General features: G+C 50.4%; 1 protein-coding gene across 2 annotated transcripts; it reads left to right on the top strand.

Moving 5' to 3' along the window:
* The first annotated feature begins 2,952 nt into the window (after positions 1 to 2,952).
* Positions 2,953 to 5,956, top strand: FASLG (Fas ligand). Of its 2 annotated transcripts, none has more exons than XM_030572685.1 (4): positions 2,953 to 3,339; positions 3,533 to 3,578; positions 4,957 to 5,013; positions 5,473 to 5,956. In XM_030572685.1, the coding sequence occupies exons 1-4, from the start codon at positions 3,025 to 3,027 to the stop codon at positions 5,865 to 5,867; spliced, it is 813 nt and encodes a 270-aa protein (XP_030428545.1). In that variant the 5' UTR covers positions 2,953 to 3,024; the 3' UTR covers positions 5,868 to 5,956. The 2 variants fall into 2 exon arrangements, with proteins under 2 accessions (XP_030428545.1, XP_030428546.1); XM_030572686.1 differs by having other exon boundaries at positions 2,975 to 3,339; positions 3,533 to 3,599; positions 4,978 to 5,013.
* The last annotated feature ends 10,706 nt before the right edge of the window (positions 5,957 to 16,662 follow it).

The raw sequence follows: 16,662 nt of genomic DNA, 5'->3' as shown, positions 1-16,662 counted from the left end.
AGCGAAACAAGCACTGTTGCACTAAGCACAGTATCTAGCATTGAAAAAAGGGATAGCTGCACATGCTCTTTACCCTCAGTTGTGCAACTGCTGGCTGCCTGAGGGTTTCTGAACTAATCCTGGCTACCAGTTATATATTCAGCAGTGTGCCACCCAACCTGGGAACATCCACCATGTGGGGTTAAAACAGAGGTTATAGCATGAGGGGTAGAAGAACAATATTAATGCAAGAAGCTTAAATCGCAGTGTGTGGTTTTGATTATAAATGATCAATAATAAATTTGTGACAGCGTAGTTCACCCAAGGACCTCAGAGAACTTTCCAGGCATACTGGAAGGAAGGTAAATATTGGCATGTCGGTTTTACTCATGGGTGAGGTGTTGCACAGACAACATGAAGGACTTGCCCCAGCAACCCCACACAATTATTGGCAGACAGAAATAGCCCCTTTGTCTTCTGCTCCAACCACCCAACCACTCATAACACCTACTAACGTTTTCTCTCCCCTCCTTCCTGAGTCTAGGGTTCTCTGTACTTTAGTAACAATTAAACAAATGAAAACTGTCATATCCATGGGAGCTGGCAGTAATACGTCTAACCTGTGAGGCTGATAGGAAATCTGCGGCACTATCCCAGTTGGTTGTAAGTAGGCAGCTGGCTTTGACGTAGGTGAGAAATTTAGCCTTTCCATTGTACTGATAGTCAGGATATGGACATGACACTCCAAAAGTTTGAGATGATTTTTCCTGCTCCATGTGGTACAGCTAGGTGGGTCAAAGCATCATCTCCCAGCTATTTTATTCATCTCCTCCTTCGGGGCTGTTAGTAACATTTCATATCTTGATGGGCATGCACTATATTTAGGGATAGGTGGTGCCCAACAGTTAAACCAATGGCCAAAGTATAACTCATGTGGAGTTGAGGTGGCCAGGTGCTTTTGGGGATGGAAGGTTTATGATACAGTTTTGTAGGCCCAAGAAAATAGCTTTTAATCCACTTGTCCCTCTTCAGTGACAGATCTTATTGTCTCAGCCTAGGAATATTGGCAGAACAGGGTGTGCTTTAGACTCTGTCTACAATGGCTGACCAGCTGAGCTTAAAAACTTGATATAAACAGAGCCAAACTACTAGCTGTGGACCCAAGCCAGAACATTAGTTCCAAACCACCTGGAACTGCTAGGACATTAAGGCTTGGGTCAAACTGTTCTCTAGCTCAAACTGCATAATAAAGTCATGCAGTAATGAGGCCCGTGCCTAAACTAGAAGACAGATTGACCTCAGCTTGGCTGGCCGATGTAGCAGCATCAGAACTCCACTGGGACACAACCAAGTTTAACAGCGTAGATAGGACCTCAGTGATGGTGGTGGTTGGGGCAGGGGAACTTGGAGGATCTTAAGGAAACTGTTAGGTTCTGGTGGTTTTATGTCTTTTTATATATAAAGAAACATAGGTTATGAGGGATTCCTGCATGGGTTTCCAAAACCTCATGCACTGCAAAGCATTGCATCAGTGAACGACTGTGGTGAGCATCTTCAAAAGACAGACAGGTTGCTGGGTTTGGCATCAGGGTTTTGAGGACAAGTCTGACAACCATTTGAGTGGTAGGAAGTAGAACTGAGCCAGAAGGCTGGGAAAAGCCTGCTTGCATCTGCTGCTCAAGCATATTTTACTCCGCAGCTGGAGAACTCGCATGGCTTTTCCCATCACGATCTCTGTGTGTTTGGACCATTTTGATCCCTGCAACATGTTGAATGCCCAAAAGTCTAATGAATCACTTAGATATGCTGCAGTCATTTTTACCTTTTGAGGATTCAGGCATTATAGAGCGGGGGGGCCAAAGTTTAGGCTGTGAACTTTGCAGGTCAGTAGGACTCAAGAGGAAGCTTGCTCAGCCATCTTGGCTGACTCCTGATGTTCAGCTGGGGTCATGCTGAGTACCCTGGTGACAATAAGCGTCCTAGCTGTTGGCTGCCCATTCAACCCAATCCTGATTCTTTGGGGTTCTCATTGCTAGCTAGTTAATGAAAGGAGTCACGTGGGGTGGGGGTGGAAGGACGGTTTGAGAGGAGACTTTGGATCTCTGTTCCAGGGGATGTGTATTCCCTGCCTCAAAATTCACTGCTTCTCTGCTCTCTCACCCACTGGCTGTGCTCGCATTATGGAGGTGGAATGATGGTACCAGTGATTTATATAGCAAGCCAGCAAAATGGCGAGCTGCTTATTCCATGCGTTTTGATCTTATTAGCACTGGGGTAGCCCCGAGAGCCCAGCTGAGACTGGGGCTCTATTGTGCTAGCCATTGTACAGAGACATAGTCCCAGTCCCCAGTGTTCACACTAGGTAAGCCAATGGGGGTGCTGTTATCCCCATTTTACAGCTGGGGGAGTTGATGCAGAGGGCAGTTATGTGACTTGCCCAAGGTCACATTGGCACTGAACCAAGCTCTGTGGGTCCCAGTGCCTTAAACCCCAGGCTGTCCTGCCTTTCTTTTGCTCCTGCTCCATGGCCAGGCCCATGTCTAGCTTTCAAAGCCAACAGCTGCCGAGGTGGGACGGCGCAGCACTGCCAGTGTAGGTTGTTGGAAATTTGGTGGCGGAGGAGCAGGCAGGTTCATGCTCTAATGTGGTTACTCAGCACCCAGCTCAGTGGAGGATGGGAACCCTCCCCTCTTCCACTCTCTTAGCCCTGTCCTAACTCAGGGCACTTGCTCTCTTGGCTTGGCCAGCGGGTTTGGATCCCGGGGATGGCCCGTGGAGCTTACAGTTGCAGCCCATGGCTGAGCTTCTAGCTGCTCACTCAGAAGCACCTAATGTGCCTGCTCCTGTCATGTGGGAGGAGCAGTCTTGCATCAGAGGGAGTGAGCGGAAGCTCTTTGAGGTTTGCTGCTTCTGGCTCAGGGTTTTCAGACTCAGGCACATATGAGTAGATCTCTCACTGCTAGGGTGATGCAGGCGTATAAAGGCAGAGCCGGCTTCCCTCCTGGGGCTCAGTCTGCGGCTGGCACAGCCGGATTTAGCTGCCGCATGAAAGAGGAGTTCCATAGCCAGGGCGGCTCAGCCATTCCACTGCCCACCATGCAGCAGAACCTGAATTATGTCTATCCCCAGATCTTCTGGGTGGACAGCTGTGCCAGTCCCACTTGCGCTTCATCAGCACCCATTGCCACCTGCCCGCCGCCCGTGCCAGAGAGGAGGAGGAGAAAACAGAGCAACAAGAGGGATGGCACATGCCTCTGTTTCTTGGTGGTGTTTTTGCTGGTCCTGCTGGCCCTCGCTGGAGTGGGGCTGGGGATGTTTCAAATTGTTCAGCTGCAGAAGGAACTGGCTGAGCTCCGAGAGGTAACGTCTGTCTGGTTATTAATAGACGTAGAAGTGGCCAGCAAAGAGACCCTTAGAGGACGTAAATTGGAGGAACTGGATTGAAATCAATGTCCACTTGCCCCAGCTGAGGATCTGTCCCTATTACTGATGGTTATTTTACATGCCATGGTCGCTTACTAGATGTGAACTTGTCTCTCTTCTATTTTGACAGTTAACCAGCACCGGACATGTTTCTTCCTCTATGGAGAAGCGCATAGGTGAGCCATCCTTCCCAGTGAGTCAATGTGTGTGGGAGAACCCGGGTCAGGAATTCTGCGAATGGCAGCATCTCTGCACTTTTCCCCTTCCTGTCCCCAACCACCCCTTCAATTTGGGTGGCAGATGGTGGAGTTACATCTGGGAGGCTCTGATGCTTGTTAGATGACATGTTCACTCCTTTGGCTGTAGCAGTAACTGTGGCTGTCATGGGCTTGAGGGGCCGGTAGGGGTCTCCCTTCTGCTTGAGGGCTAGAAGAAAACTGGCCTAATACAGGCAGCCTGTGGGGAACATTGCTTAGAGATGGGCCCAGCCCCAGATCTGAACACACACAAACACTGCGAAAATTCAGATTCTCTTGGATTCCAACTCTGTAGCCAGGGTCCCTCCTTCTCCTTTCTTGAGTGATGCATGTGATAGCCTGAGCTCCACTGTAAAGGTGGGATTCTGGTTTTCTTGCCATGCTGTGAGAAACAGACATAGGGAGAGAGGAGGAGAAAGGGAAAAGGTAGCAGATGGGTTTCCAACATCACTACTATTATTTCCTCTTGTTTTCCTTGACTTTTTGCTTCTTTTAAAGTGCAACTTGATTTTTGTTTTTTGAGTATCTCGTGTACGAGCTGTATTGTTGTAACTAAAACTGGCTGAGTGTTTTCGAACCAAATGTTTTCCCATCTGGAAAAAGTTACCTCAAAATCGCAACTTTCTGGATGAATGTGTCAATTTTGATGCAGTTTTTGTTTAGCAAACAATTTGAAAGGAAGTATCTTGGGAAATCGTTCTGCCTCTGTCTTAAAATTTTAACTGAGCATTTTACTTCCCTTCGTCCAAAGATTTGATTGTTCAGTTAAACAGAATCACTCTGTAGAGTCTTCAGTGGCCTTCTACATTAAGATGCTGCAAGGCTCCTACTTTCTAGGGACATGGAAATGGTCTGATCAGAACAGACTAGTGATCTGCAGCTGATTGTGCAAAGCTGGATTGTACCATATGGAGGGAGAAAGACATTTTCTGCTTGACCCCATCTAGGAATCAGTTTGACATCTTAAAGCATCTTAAAGTGAGGTGATAGCCCTTGTATTTGTTCCTAGCTATTCTAGGTACAGATGTTGCTCTGAGTCTTGTACATTAACTGCCCAATCCTCTTTCTTTTTAAATTTACCAAGCTATGGTGTATACCTGGATGCTGTCCTGCAGCAGGTAGTGTCACAGGTTAATTATGCCTGCCTGATGAAGTATATCCCCTGATCCATTGTAACTCTCTCTCTCTCTCTCTCTCTCTGTAATTCCCCAGAGGGGACCCCCTTCCTAGTCTTAATTTCCTCACCGCGTCTTCTCCACAAAGTCTGAAGCTGTCTCCTTTCTCTGTTTTAACACAGGACTTCTGAATGTAACAGCAGAGAAGAAGGTGATCAGGAAGGCAGCACATTTAACAGGTATGTGACACAGTGTAAAGAGTCAGCATGCCGGGGAAAGCCATGGTCACAAGAAGCCGGACGTGGGTGGGGAAAGTGGTGGATGGGTTACTTCCTAGCTAGTCATCTGGCTATCAAGCACCAGCATTCCCTTTGCATCATTCACCTTCCAGGACTGACATGTGAGACTCAAGGGTTCTGATTTACTCCCACTTCCTTTCCCCATTCAGTTCATCTGATACTTTTACCTTTGCGGGTTTTTTGCTTCACTTTTGGGCTGAGTAACCGTGTGACCTGGAGACTGCAGAGCATTTGACATGCATGAATGAACAACCTCCTGGCTCTGAGTTTGGCAGGCATCATGCCTGCTTTACAGGAAGAAACTGAGGTTAAGTGACTTGCCCACGACTGGTGTGACTTGAAAACTGTTAGCATGCATGTGCCTCTGTCTAAATGCTTCTTGTTAATCTTTGTTACTAGGTAAAGCTGATCAGAAAGCCCTTACTCTGGAATGGGTGGCCACCCTTGGGCACGCCTTCACCTCCAACATTCAGTACAGACACCGCAGCCTGGTGATCAATGAAACAGGCCTGTACTTTGTGTACTCCAAGGTGTTCTTCCGAGGCAAGATCTGCAACAACCTGCCGCTAGACCACATAGTTTTCAAACAAAATCCAGCCTACCCAGCTAGCCAGGTGCTGATGGAGGACAGAAAGATGAGCTACTGTGCGGCTGGAAAGATGTGGGCCAGGGGCAGCTACCTGGGGGCATTGTTCAACCTCACCAAATCAGACAGCTTGTATGTCAACGTCTCCGAAACAACCCTGGTTAATTTTGAGGAATCAAAGACGTTTTTTGGTTTATATAAACTTTAGAACTGGCCACCAAAGCGTTGCTCTCATCAAATACGCACTCAGGACTGATACTAACATGAGTTGGGTACTGTACGGTATAAGAAATATTCTGTCCATAGGACTAGTCTAATACTGTGCTGGGCTAGCAAGGATCTAGCTGCAAGATGCCCACTGGGCATCTCTTGTTTGCCCTTTGACATGTGACAGCCAGATTGACTTGGAAACGGATCTCCAAGGATTAAAACTTTCACCTTGTGAACTACTTGGATCACCCTAGGAGAACCCAAGTGTAGCTGAAAAATATCTAGCATGCCAAAGGCCTCCTTTAAACTCACTACTCACTCAAGGAGAGTGTTTACTACCTGAGAAGATGATGATGCACTGGGCCCAATTCTGCTCTGTTACATCGATGAAAATCCCATTTAACCTAAAAGGACAGCATTTGGGCCCCTGCAGAGATGGTGTTTGTATGTATCTCCACAGGACTGGGGAGTTCACTGCCTGGTGCTGGATGCGATCATTGCTGGGGGGCAGGGGGGAATTTATATTATGTATGACCATTTAGCACCTTAACTCTTTGCTTTTGGAGGTGCTCCAAGTGTCTGCAGGGTATGTCAGAGTAGTAGAGTTTTTTTTAAGTTATTTGTCATTTTTATCCTCCCTCCATCCCCACACTTGACTTAGAAATTGAAGTAATTCCCAGGACCAGATTTTATTCCCAGGGCTCATCCGAGCCATGTTTTGTAGAGGATAACAAGCAATAATTACATGGAAAATTTGGTATACAGAAATGTGAAGGGAGGGAAGACCCTGTCTTTAACTGCTTCTTTGCCAAACACGCGGTGGGTATCTGGCATCCCAGCACAGCTGACTCAGGCAAGGTCCAGCAGCAAGGAAGAGCACTGGAGAGAATTTAGAGCACAGCATGGTGGGTTTACACCGAGTACTCCCACCTAATCCTGGATGGGGACTCCATTGAGGTCTGTAGTTTAGGAACTAGGAATGAATTTGTCTGAAAAAATCCAGAATTGTTCCTGGGGTTTGTGCAAGTCCCTGTATCACCTTTCCCCCGCCCCCCTGGGGAAACAGCACCCCAGTAGCCTGTCCTTTTCTAAGCCGTGGCTGCAGCTCCCCAGCAGCTGGCACGGGAGGTGCTCTGAGGACAGCCCTTGCCCTGCTCTGCATACAGGAACTTTGAGGTGACCATCCAGAGGTGGGTTTGGATCTGAGCTGTCCCTGCCTCCCCCCAGATGGATGCTGTTTGCAGCTGGGGAGCTGGTTCAGGCTCATCTCCAAAATAGCCCAGGACACCCCTCACTGCAGAGTCCCTGGAGATCCTGGGTGATGGAGGGGAATTCCAGCAACCTCTGAGTGATGGGGCAGGTTGCAAGGGCCATGCATCCACCTGGGCAACCTCATAAGGCTCCTCCTGGGCCCTGGGGCTGCTATGGTGCATGCTGGGCAGCCTCTGCCTCCCCTGAAGGGTTCACCCTGCAGGCTCCGCTCCTTGGGACTAGGCAACAGGTGTCAGGGAATGAGGCAAGGATGGGAGCTTCCAGAGAAAGGTGAGGAGAAGCCCTCTCCCCAAACCCAGCCCTCCTGGCTCCCCTGCCTATCCCCTGGCTTCAGGCCATCCCAAACCGAGCCCTTCCTCCAGTAGCCTCTGGAACTCCCAGTAGATCTCAGTACCTTCCCTTGAGCTCCCCAGCCTCTCCAAACCACCTAAACACATACCTCACCCACAACATGGCTCCCATACCCCCTCCTCGGACCTCCCCAACTTACCCCAGTAGTCTCTCAGCCTTTCATGGCTCAACCAGCTGCTACATAACCCCCAGATCTACCCCCACCCCCTGGCTCCCCAGCCCACCACAACCCGCCCCTAGCTCCTCAGCTTACCTTCCTCCGGCTTCCCAAACACCCCCAGCCCACCCCAGCACCTCCTACAGCCTCCCACGGCTCCCCAACACATCTAGATCACTCTAGCACCTCCACTGGCTTCCCAGCATGACTCACCCCCAACATAACGCTGCAGAACTTCCCCCACCCTCACAGCTCCACAGCCCACCCAGACCCTGTCCCCAGCCTTCCATGGCTCCCCAACCTACTTTAGCACCTCCCCTGGCTTCCCAGGACAACCCAGCTCTCACTTAACCCCCCAGAACTTCCCCCACCTCCACAGCTCCCACCTCACCCTAGCTCTGCCCCCAGCCTCCCATGGCTCCCTAATCCATCCTAGCACCTCCTCTGGCTTCCCAGCCCCACCCCCTCATAGCCTCCCAGCCTCAGCACCTCCCCAGTCTCCCCAGTCTACCCTGCACATACCTCCCTTATACCACCTCCCCCAGGCTTCACCTCAGCAGCTCCCTAGCCCTCCAACCCATCCCAGCACCTCTCCTTGGCCTCCTTTCCCTCCCCAGTGCAACCCAGCTCCCACATGACCCCCAAGATCCTCTCCTAGCCTTCCACAGCTCCTCAAAACACCCCCCTGCCTTCCCATGTCTCCCCAACTTCTCCCAGCCTCCCATGGCTCCCCAACTGCATCTCCAGCCCCTGCCAACTCAGTCTAGCCTCTTCACTCAGGGTGGCTGTTTTTTTCCACCCCAAGTATGGCAGTCAGGCACCCTTTGGCAGCGTTTCTGTGGGTGATCTGCCAGTCCCGCGCCTTCAGCGTACCTGCTGCCGAATTGCCGCCGAAGCCGCGGGACCAGCAGACCTCCGGAAGAAACGCTGCCGAAGGCTGCCTGACTGCTGCCCTCAGGGCCGGCGCTACCATTTGGGCAGCCTAGGCAATCGCTTAGGGCACCAGAATAAATGGTGGGTGTTGTTTTGCCAGAGGGGGCTGCAGGCAGCTCTGGTGGAGCTGCCATAGTGGTGCCTGTGGAGGGTCCGGTGCTCCGCGGCTCCGGTGGAGCTGGCGCAGTCGTGCCTGCAGATGGTCGGCTGCTCGCTCGGCTCCGGTGGACCTCCCGCAGGCACGACTGCGGCAGCTCCACCGGAGCCGTGGGACCAGTGCGTGGGGCGGTGAAATTGCCGTCCGCCTAGGGCGCTCAACCCCCTAGCGCTGGTCTTGGCTGCCCTCACAGCAACTGTCACGCTGCCCCCCCCCGGGTTTGCTGCCCCAGGCATGCACTTGCTGTGCTGGTGCGTGGAGCTGCCCCTGTCTCCACTGTTATCAACCACTCTCTGCTACCTTCCAGCATCCACCCAGGTCCCCAAACCTCCCAACTCTCCTTGACTCTCCAGGTCCCCCTCACCCTCCATGGCCCTTCATCCTCTTTATCCATCCCCTCACCCCTTTGGTCCTTCACAAGGCCCAGGTGTCCCCTGCACTCCCTGGGATGGGTAGGTAGCCAGGCTGCCTCCCCTCCCGCCACTGACTCACTGTCAGATGAGACCAGCTAATTGTGGGGGAGGAAGGGGGCTGGCACTGCAGGGGATCTCACTTTGGGCAGGTCTTGGGCGAGGAAATGGGGCAGGGCGGGACCACACTTGGCGAGCAGGGTATTGGGTGGAGGGGGAGAGAACTGAACACAGTATAATGGGGGAAGGGAACAAAATCACTATTTCCTTTCTGGGGGTCCTCCTGACCTGGGTCTCCAAACAAACCCACTCCTGCCACAAACATCCCAGGGGGAGCACCTCCAAAATCTAGCAGTTGTGTGAAGGTTGGTCCCCATCCAGGGAGCCCTAGTATTCAGCAAACCAGCTGAGTGCTCAGCCCCGCTTTCTCTAACCCCGGGGGCGTGCTGGATGAGCCATTGCGTTGACATAGGATGGCTGTTGTGAGTCCGAGGGAGGGCCCAGAGTTTGCAGGATATGTCCAGGTATCTGTCCAATTAGTGCTTAGTCTGGGAACAGGTGCAATATTAGTATACCCAAGAGAAGCAGAGTGCAGTCAATGTACAGCAGCGGATACAGACCAGACTGCACCTGAAATCAAAATAGGAGGCAAAGCCAACCATTCTTCCCCTGACTAACCTCCACTGTCCATACCTGAGATAAAGGCCTGGCTTGTATTTATGCCCCAAGGACTATGTCTTAAATGCCGTTCCCAGAATGAAAACATAGTCTCTGCTACTTTTCATTGGTTGACTCCATGTTCCATCACTTGGCTGTACTGGTTTTTACTGGTACCTCCACAAAGGACAGGACATGTTGGCGAGCACTATGCGCTGACTGCCAGAAGTGCTATTTTGGGGCTAGGTAGTAACCGAAAACCAGGACTTGAAGCTTGCTGAATAGGTCGCAGCATAACCCCAGACTGTGAGTAATTAATGTGACACAAAGCAATGTAGCGGTCAAGCAGGCAATCATTTAAACTATTGATGTATTGTTCCCTATAATATATCTATATGTACAGTAAAATAATGTTATTTTTCTAAGTGTGATTGGCTTCATCTCATTCATGTGACTAGGAAAGTGGATTTCATGAGAGCTGAGCATTAAACCTTCTTTCCTCAACAGTCTTCATTATACATAGAGCAGAGAGGCATTCTTCCAAATGCCAGGATGTTCAGATCCAGATTTTTTTTATGGGCTATTAGAAAGATTGGATCCAGCTGTGGAGTCCAGATCTCAGTTCAAATTCCAGTTCCCCTCCATACCTGCCAAACACACCTCATTGGGTGTTCTGGTGTGGTCTGGCCCATGGCAGAAGTTTGGGGCAGGCGTGAAATTGGGACTTGAGCCCCTCACAGTCTGAGCGAGTTCCAAGCTTGGGATTTATTTCAGTCTTTGCCAGCTGTGAGTGGGGGATGGGTGCATTTTAATTGTTGGAAGAAGCCACGTGGCATCAAGGAGTGAACTGGGCACATTGGCTATCAGGCGGCTGTGCACCACTCCTCAAGGCAGCGTGACTATGGAAGATCATCTCCTGGGATTGTTTCAGTGGGGAAGGAGAGCGAAAGTGGGTAAAACAATAAGGAAGAGATAAGCCCAAGCCACAGAATATGGCTCCAGATCTGGGTTTTGAACACCATGCCATTTGGGAGAGGAGTGGAGATAGGGCTTGCTCTGGGGACCTTGGAGGAAGCAGTGGGGTCCAGTTAGTTAAGACACTGGGAGGGGTGGCCAGGGGGAGGCTCAGGTAGACCTAGGTTCTAGTCCTAGCTCTGCTATTGGCCTGCTTTGTGATCTGGGGTAAGTTGTCTTTCCTTTCTGTCCTCTCCCCTTTCATCTTTTGATTATAAACGATTAGTGGCAAGGATTGTCTCTTACAGCACTTAGCACAGTGGGGTCTTGATCTCATGTAACAACTGGGGTCCAGGGACCCATGCAGATTTCCTCTGACTCTGGTCCTTTCAATGCCCTAGTCTGCAATCAGCTGAACAGCCCTTTAATCTCCCGAAGTCTCTGTCATTGGCAGCGTCTGTACCGGGGACCTGCTGATTTCTCATTCTCCTCACAAGCGTGGCTGAGAGCAGCAGTTCCTGCACCAGGGGCTGTTGGTGGCGAGTGGTCTGTGGAACACTTGCTGATGGTCAGTATGAGCTGGGTGGTGATGTGTTCTTGGCTCCTCCTCTTTGCACCACATTCAGAGACACCTAGAATTACATCAACGGCTGGGTTCACAAGGGAGACTTAGGCACTAAGGCCAACGGTCAGGTGTCGCTGGCAATCACAAAGCTATCACTCAGCAGCCACCTAAACCCAAGTGCCTGAGTTTCTGCTGGTGAAGTCACCGAGACACCTGAATTTCTGCCCATGGACATGTGCACAGCTGCTGAAGTCCTGACAGCACTGAGCTGCTTGGCACATAACTCACTCCTAAGCCCTGGTGGGACCTTCTAACTGATGGATCCTCTGCCTAGCTTCCCAGTGGGGCCTGATGCGGGAGGTGTTGTTAGAGCACATCTGAAAGCAGGCCTACAGGATCAGGCCCTATACAAAGGACAGCTAAGGAGGGGATGGTGTTCCCTTCCCCACTCCCTAGTTCAAACATTTACCTGGGATGTGGGAGAACCAGGTTCAGATCCCCCCTCTGCCTGATTAGGAGTAGAGGCATAAAGGTGGGTCTCCTGCATTGCAGGTAAGTGTAATAACTGCTGGGCTGGAGGGTAGTGAAATGGGTAGCCGCTCCTTTCTCTGCTGGCAGCTGTTCCACTTTGTATAAACAATTCAACAGTCACTGAGACAGCGAGAAGGAGAAACTGCAGCCAACCAGTCAGGGCAGTGAGATGGGAGATCTGCTCCAAAGTTGGCAGAGGTGCGATTTGAACCCCTTTTCTCAGGTGTGTCCTGTCACCAGTACGCTATGAGGATTCATGAGAAAGGGCTGCCTTAGACTCCTAATTCCAGGAGAGGGGTCACAGACATGACTCCTGAGCAGTGGCAGTTGCCTAAGTGCTTTTAAATGGTGGGGCCTAGGCTAAGAACATAAGAACGGCCATACCAGGTCAGACCAAAGGTCCATCTAGCCCAGCATCCTGTCTTCTGACAGTGGCCAATGCTAGTTGCCCCAGAGGAAATGGATAGAACAGACAATCATCAAGTGATCCATCCTCTGTCACCCATTCCCAGCTTCTGGCAAACAGAGGCTAGGGACACCATCCCTTTCCATCCTGGCCAATAGCCACTGATGGATCTATCCTCCATGAATGTATATAGTTCTTTTTTGAACCCTGTTATAGTCTTGGCCTTTACAACATCCTCTGGCAACCCCCTTTCCTCTGCATTTCCAACAGGATGGATTAGGCATGTCCCTGCTCGGCAGCAGGCTGGCTTTGGGGAATCCCTTCTGTCAGCACCTCTCTCCCCCGTGTGCTGTCTGGGGAGCTGGGGCACCTCACTCAGGGTTGTGAATTCCACTAGATGGCAGATCCCCTAAATATTGAGTGTTGCAGCACCAAAGTCTCCCTGGTGACTCTAGCCCTAACTAGTTTCCTAACATCACTGGTTTGGGGGTTGGGGAGAATTTTTCAAGTGGCCATAGGGAACACGTGTTTGTGGAGATACTACATTAAGATATGGCCTACTTTCTGAGAAAGTTTGGTACTGCCTGGCTTAGTCAGGTCCTTCCTCCCCATAAGCAAAACTCAAGTTCAGCTCAGTGACATCTGAAGGGTGGTTTCCTTTTGCTTGATTCTGGGAAGTGCACTTCTGTGAAAGTGGACTGGCTAGTACAATGCAGCGGCTGCACTGTGGCCGGAGCTGATTGGGCCAGCTCTGCTTTAGCAGCTGAAACTGTGAAATAGAGTTCCACTTTTATTCTCATGACAGAAGTGACCACCACAGTGTGGGAAATCTTGTGTCATATCTATGCCCTACCATCTCCCCTTATGTTATGCTATAGAGGAATCAGGGAGCTCAGGGCATGACATTGTTTATTACTTGTTGATAGAGCAAGTAGCTTGTTTGAATCTAGCCTTGACTAGGAGGGAGTAAGCATTGTTACCAGCTGCTGGCTGTTGAGTGATCTGCTGGAGTGGCCTCAACTATGTTCCCAGTGGACAAGTGTCTAAATGAAAAAAATCCCGCAAATTGTGAATTTAGGCATTTCTGCAGAGAATGCAAGGGTTGAATGGCCCAGGCAGAGTGAACTCTTTCCCCAACCCTAGAGGTGGTCTCTCTAGGACAGGACAGAAGTATGTTGCTGAGATATAGATTATGAGGCGCAAATTTACAGTGTGTTATGGCTTACTTACCTCTTCTGTGGATTTAATTCTCCAGCTTGTATCAGCACCCTGTTCATACAAATGTGTAACAAAAATCCTATTGCACTTTTCATCTGGAAGGCTCCCAAAGGTTTTTTACAAAATGCCACACATTCATGGACCTGTTCACCCAAACCTGTCATGCAGCCACCTCTGGTGTAGAATGTTCCAGCTGCTATTACAACATACAACAGTGTGAGAGAAGAAGTGATGAAAAATAAAGCCCTTTTCCAGTTAAAATTGCTAGGGGAATGTAGACAGGGAGAGTTTAATTAGGATAGGTCACTGAGTCTAACAGGCCTATATTTGCAGAAAATACTATGAGATCTTCAATTGCCATGAATGGCAGGACTTACTGTTTCCAACTGATCTGACGGCTCCCTCCCCAGTAGTGTAATTCCAATTAATGCTATGTTGAGTAATGGATTAAAGGGAAGAATGCCACCTGCTGAATCACTAGCATCACTTCTTACAGCTGCCTGGAATCTCTAGCACAGCCAAGGTCAGACGGAGCCCAGACCCTCACTTAGCTGATGAGATCTGGTAAAAGTGTCAGTGTTATTTCCTGATGTAATCAGCCCTCTTTCCAACCAAATGGTGTTTGTTTCCTGGATAGCAGGACCCATAATGGTTTTGAAAAGAAGTAGAGCAGAATTACTCCCTTAAGAGCTCTGTGCTGGAATATGGCCCTTAGAAACAGAAGGAGACCTCTAGATGGGTGAGAAATCCCAATTCCCTTGGTGTTTAGATGAGCTGCAGGCACTGGCAGATTATCACACTGGCCCATGGGCCCCAGCTAATTTGGGGCCCCTGGAAAAATCTCCCCCTGCTGTGACCCTGGGGCTGGAGGAGCTCTGACTCCCTGCCATGGGGCTGAGGCTGCAGCAGGGGCACAGAGCTTCTCCAGCCTCAGGGCCAGAGCAAGGTGTGGGTGTGGGGGGAGGAACTGGGCAGGATCGTGGGTGGAATGGGGATGGGGCTGCAGGTGAAGAGGTGAGCAATCAACCCTGCCCTATAACGGGCTGACTGCTCTCTCCTCACTGGGGCTGAGGGAACTCTGCCTTGACCGTGGAAGAAATTAGCTTTCACAAGGAGCCTTAGCCCAGATTTTTGGGAGGAAGTGCTTAAAGTTAGTGGGCTAATTTTCAGAAGTACAGAGCTCCCACCTCTGAAAACCAGGCCATTGAGGGAGCTAAATACAGATTTCGGTGCCCAGGTTTAAACCCCTATGTCATGGAGTGTGGAGGAGACAAGGCCCTGCACCCCCGGCTTCCTGTGATTCACTGTGACTCAGCCAGCCAGCAAAACAGAAGGTTTATTTAGATGACAGGAACACAGTCCAAGACAGGTCTTGCAGGTATGGACAACAGGACTCCTCAGTTATATCCCTCTTGGGGGTGGGAGAGGAGGCAGGGAGGCCAGAGCCCCCTCTGGGCTCCCCTCCATTTCCTCAGCCAGCTGCAAACTGAAACTCCCTCCAGCCTCTCACTCAGCCTTCCCCCAGTTCCTCCCCTAGCCTTTGTCCAGTTTCCCAGGCAGAGATGTCACCTGGCCTCCAACCCCTTTTCTGGGTTCTTATGTTATGTGCTCAGGTATCCTCCCTCAAGGAAAGTCTCCCATCCCTCGATGCAGACAGTCCCAGCAAAATTCCCCTGCAACCTTCCCAGGTCAATACTCCCCACCCAGTATTCAAAGAATGCATTCAGAACATTCCCAGTTTGTCACCTCCCCACGTTTCCAAACATTGGCTCTTACCGTTTGCTGCAGCGCCGAGCTAAGGTTTACGCAGGGCTGCCCAGGGTTGGGGGAGGGGCAAGTGGGGCAATTTGCCCCAGGCCCTGCAGGGGCCCCCATGAGAATATAGCATTCTATAATATTGCAACTTTTTTTTAATGGAAGGGGCCCCTGAATCCTCTGGGTGGCCTTGGGTTTATGCCCCAGCAATAAACATGAAATGCGGGAGGAGGAAGCCGGGAATGGTGCATCCAGTCTTAGAGGCTGGAGGATCTACCCTTACATCCCTGTCTCAAATTGGGGGGGCACAGAGCAGGCTAAAGGTCACCAAGTGACATTTCCCCAAGGACCTATGCTATGTTAATGTGTTAGACAATAACTCTGATTGCTCGTGAGATCAAGCACGAGCGGAGGGAATGTGCCAGGTGCAAACTCGCACTTGTAGTGATGACTAAACCCAGTGTGGTCACTTGCCCAGCAGAGAAGATGGATCTTGAGTAATGACAAAAGAACCTCAGAAATGTCCGAGGCATGATTCAGATATTGGCCCAAACCTGAACTGGACTACCAAATCTCTGGAGACTCCTTGCCACTGCCTCATCCCTTAAAACCACTGCCACAGAACCTCTTGTCTTTCACCTTTCACCATGGCAGGAGCCATCCTGTCTTCCCCATGTGAGCCAGCCTGGGGGGCCTCTGTTGTCCTCTACCTTTGAAGAAGTGCTGCAGTGTCAGTCATGATGGGTATCTGCTGAGTCTTGGTTCCTCAGGGTTGAATTCTGGGATGTTGTGGCTCGTGGTGCATTGTGGGACATACCCAATGCACACCAGACTTGAAAGGGTGGGAGGATAGGCCCAAGAGAGAGCCAGCCTGGCCCCAAAACAAATCTTGGTGGTTGAAAAGGAAGGCAGGAGTCCAAGGACAGGGTACAAGAAACTCAGAGCAGAGAGACAGAGCTAGAAGGGAGGGTTTCTACTTAGCTGTGCTGATCCCAAAGTATTTTTTTTAAAAAAAGGGTAGGGTTGGAGAAAGGATGGAGTTCAGTTAGTTTTTAATCTGACAAGGGTCAGTTGTCCACCATTAATTGAGGCACAAGTGTTAGATTGGGGGTGGGGGCAGGACTACCTGAGCAGCTGTACCAATCTTGCATGCTCTCTGCACACCGCCTGTGAGTGCAATCAGTTACCTCTTCCCAAGGGCATCAGGTTTGCACTCCCACTGATTAAAATAAAAACCAAGTGACTAGTTGGCCCAGGGTTAAACAGACTTTTCAGCCCCAGTGAGATGCTCTGAAAGCAGCTCCTGCCAGCAAAGGCTGAGGTGTGCAGCAGCCCGTCAGAGTGAGGCTAACCCTGACCCAGAAAAGGTGCTACATAGTAAAGGCTGAAGTGAGTAATGTCACTGAGGTCTGATCCCTTTTGTGGTT

Source organism: Gopherus evgoodei, chromosome 8 (assembly GCF_007399415.2).
Source record: "Gopherus evgoodei ecotype Sinaloan lineage chromosome 8, rGopEvg1_v1.p, whole genome shotgun sequence".
NCBI lineage: Eukaryota > Metazoa > Chordata > Testudines > Testudinidae > Gopherus > Gopherus evgoodei.
Note: the sequence above shows the minus strand (reverse complement) of the source record. Positions and strands in the feature narration are given on the sequence as shown.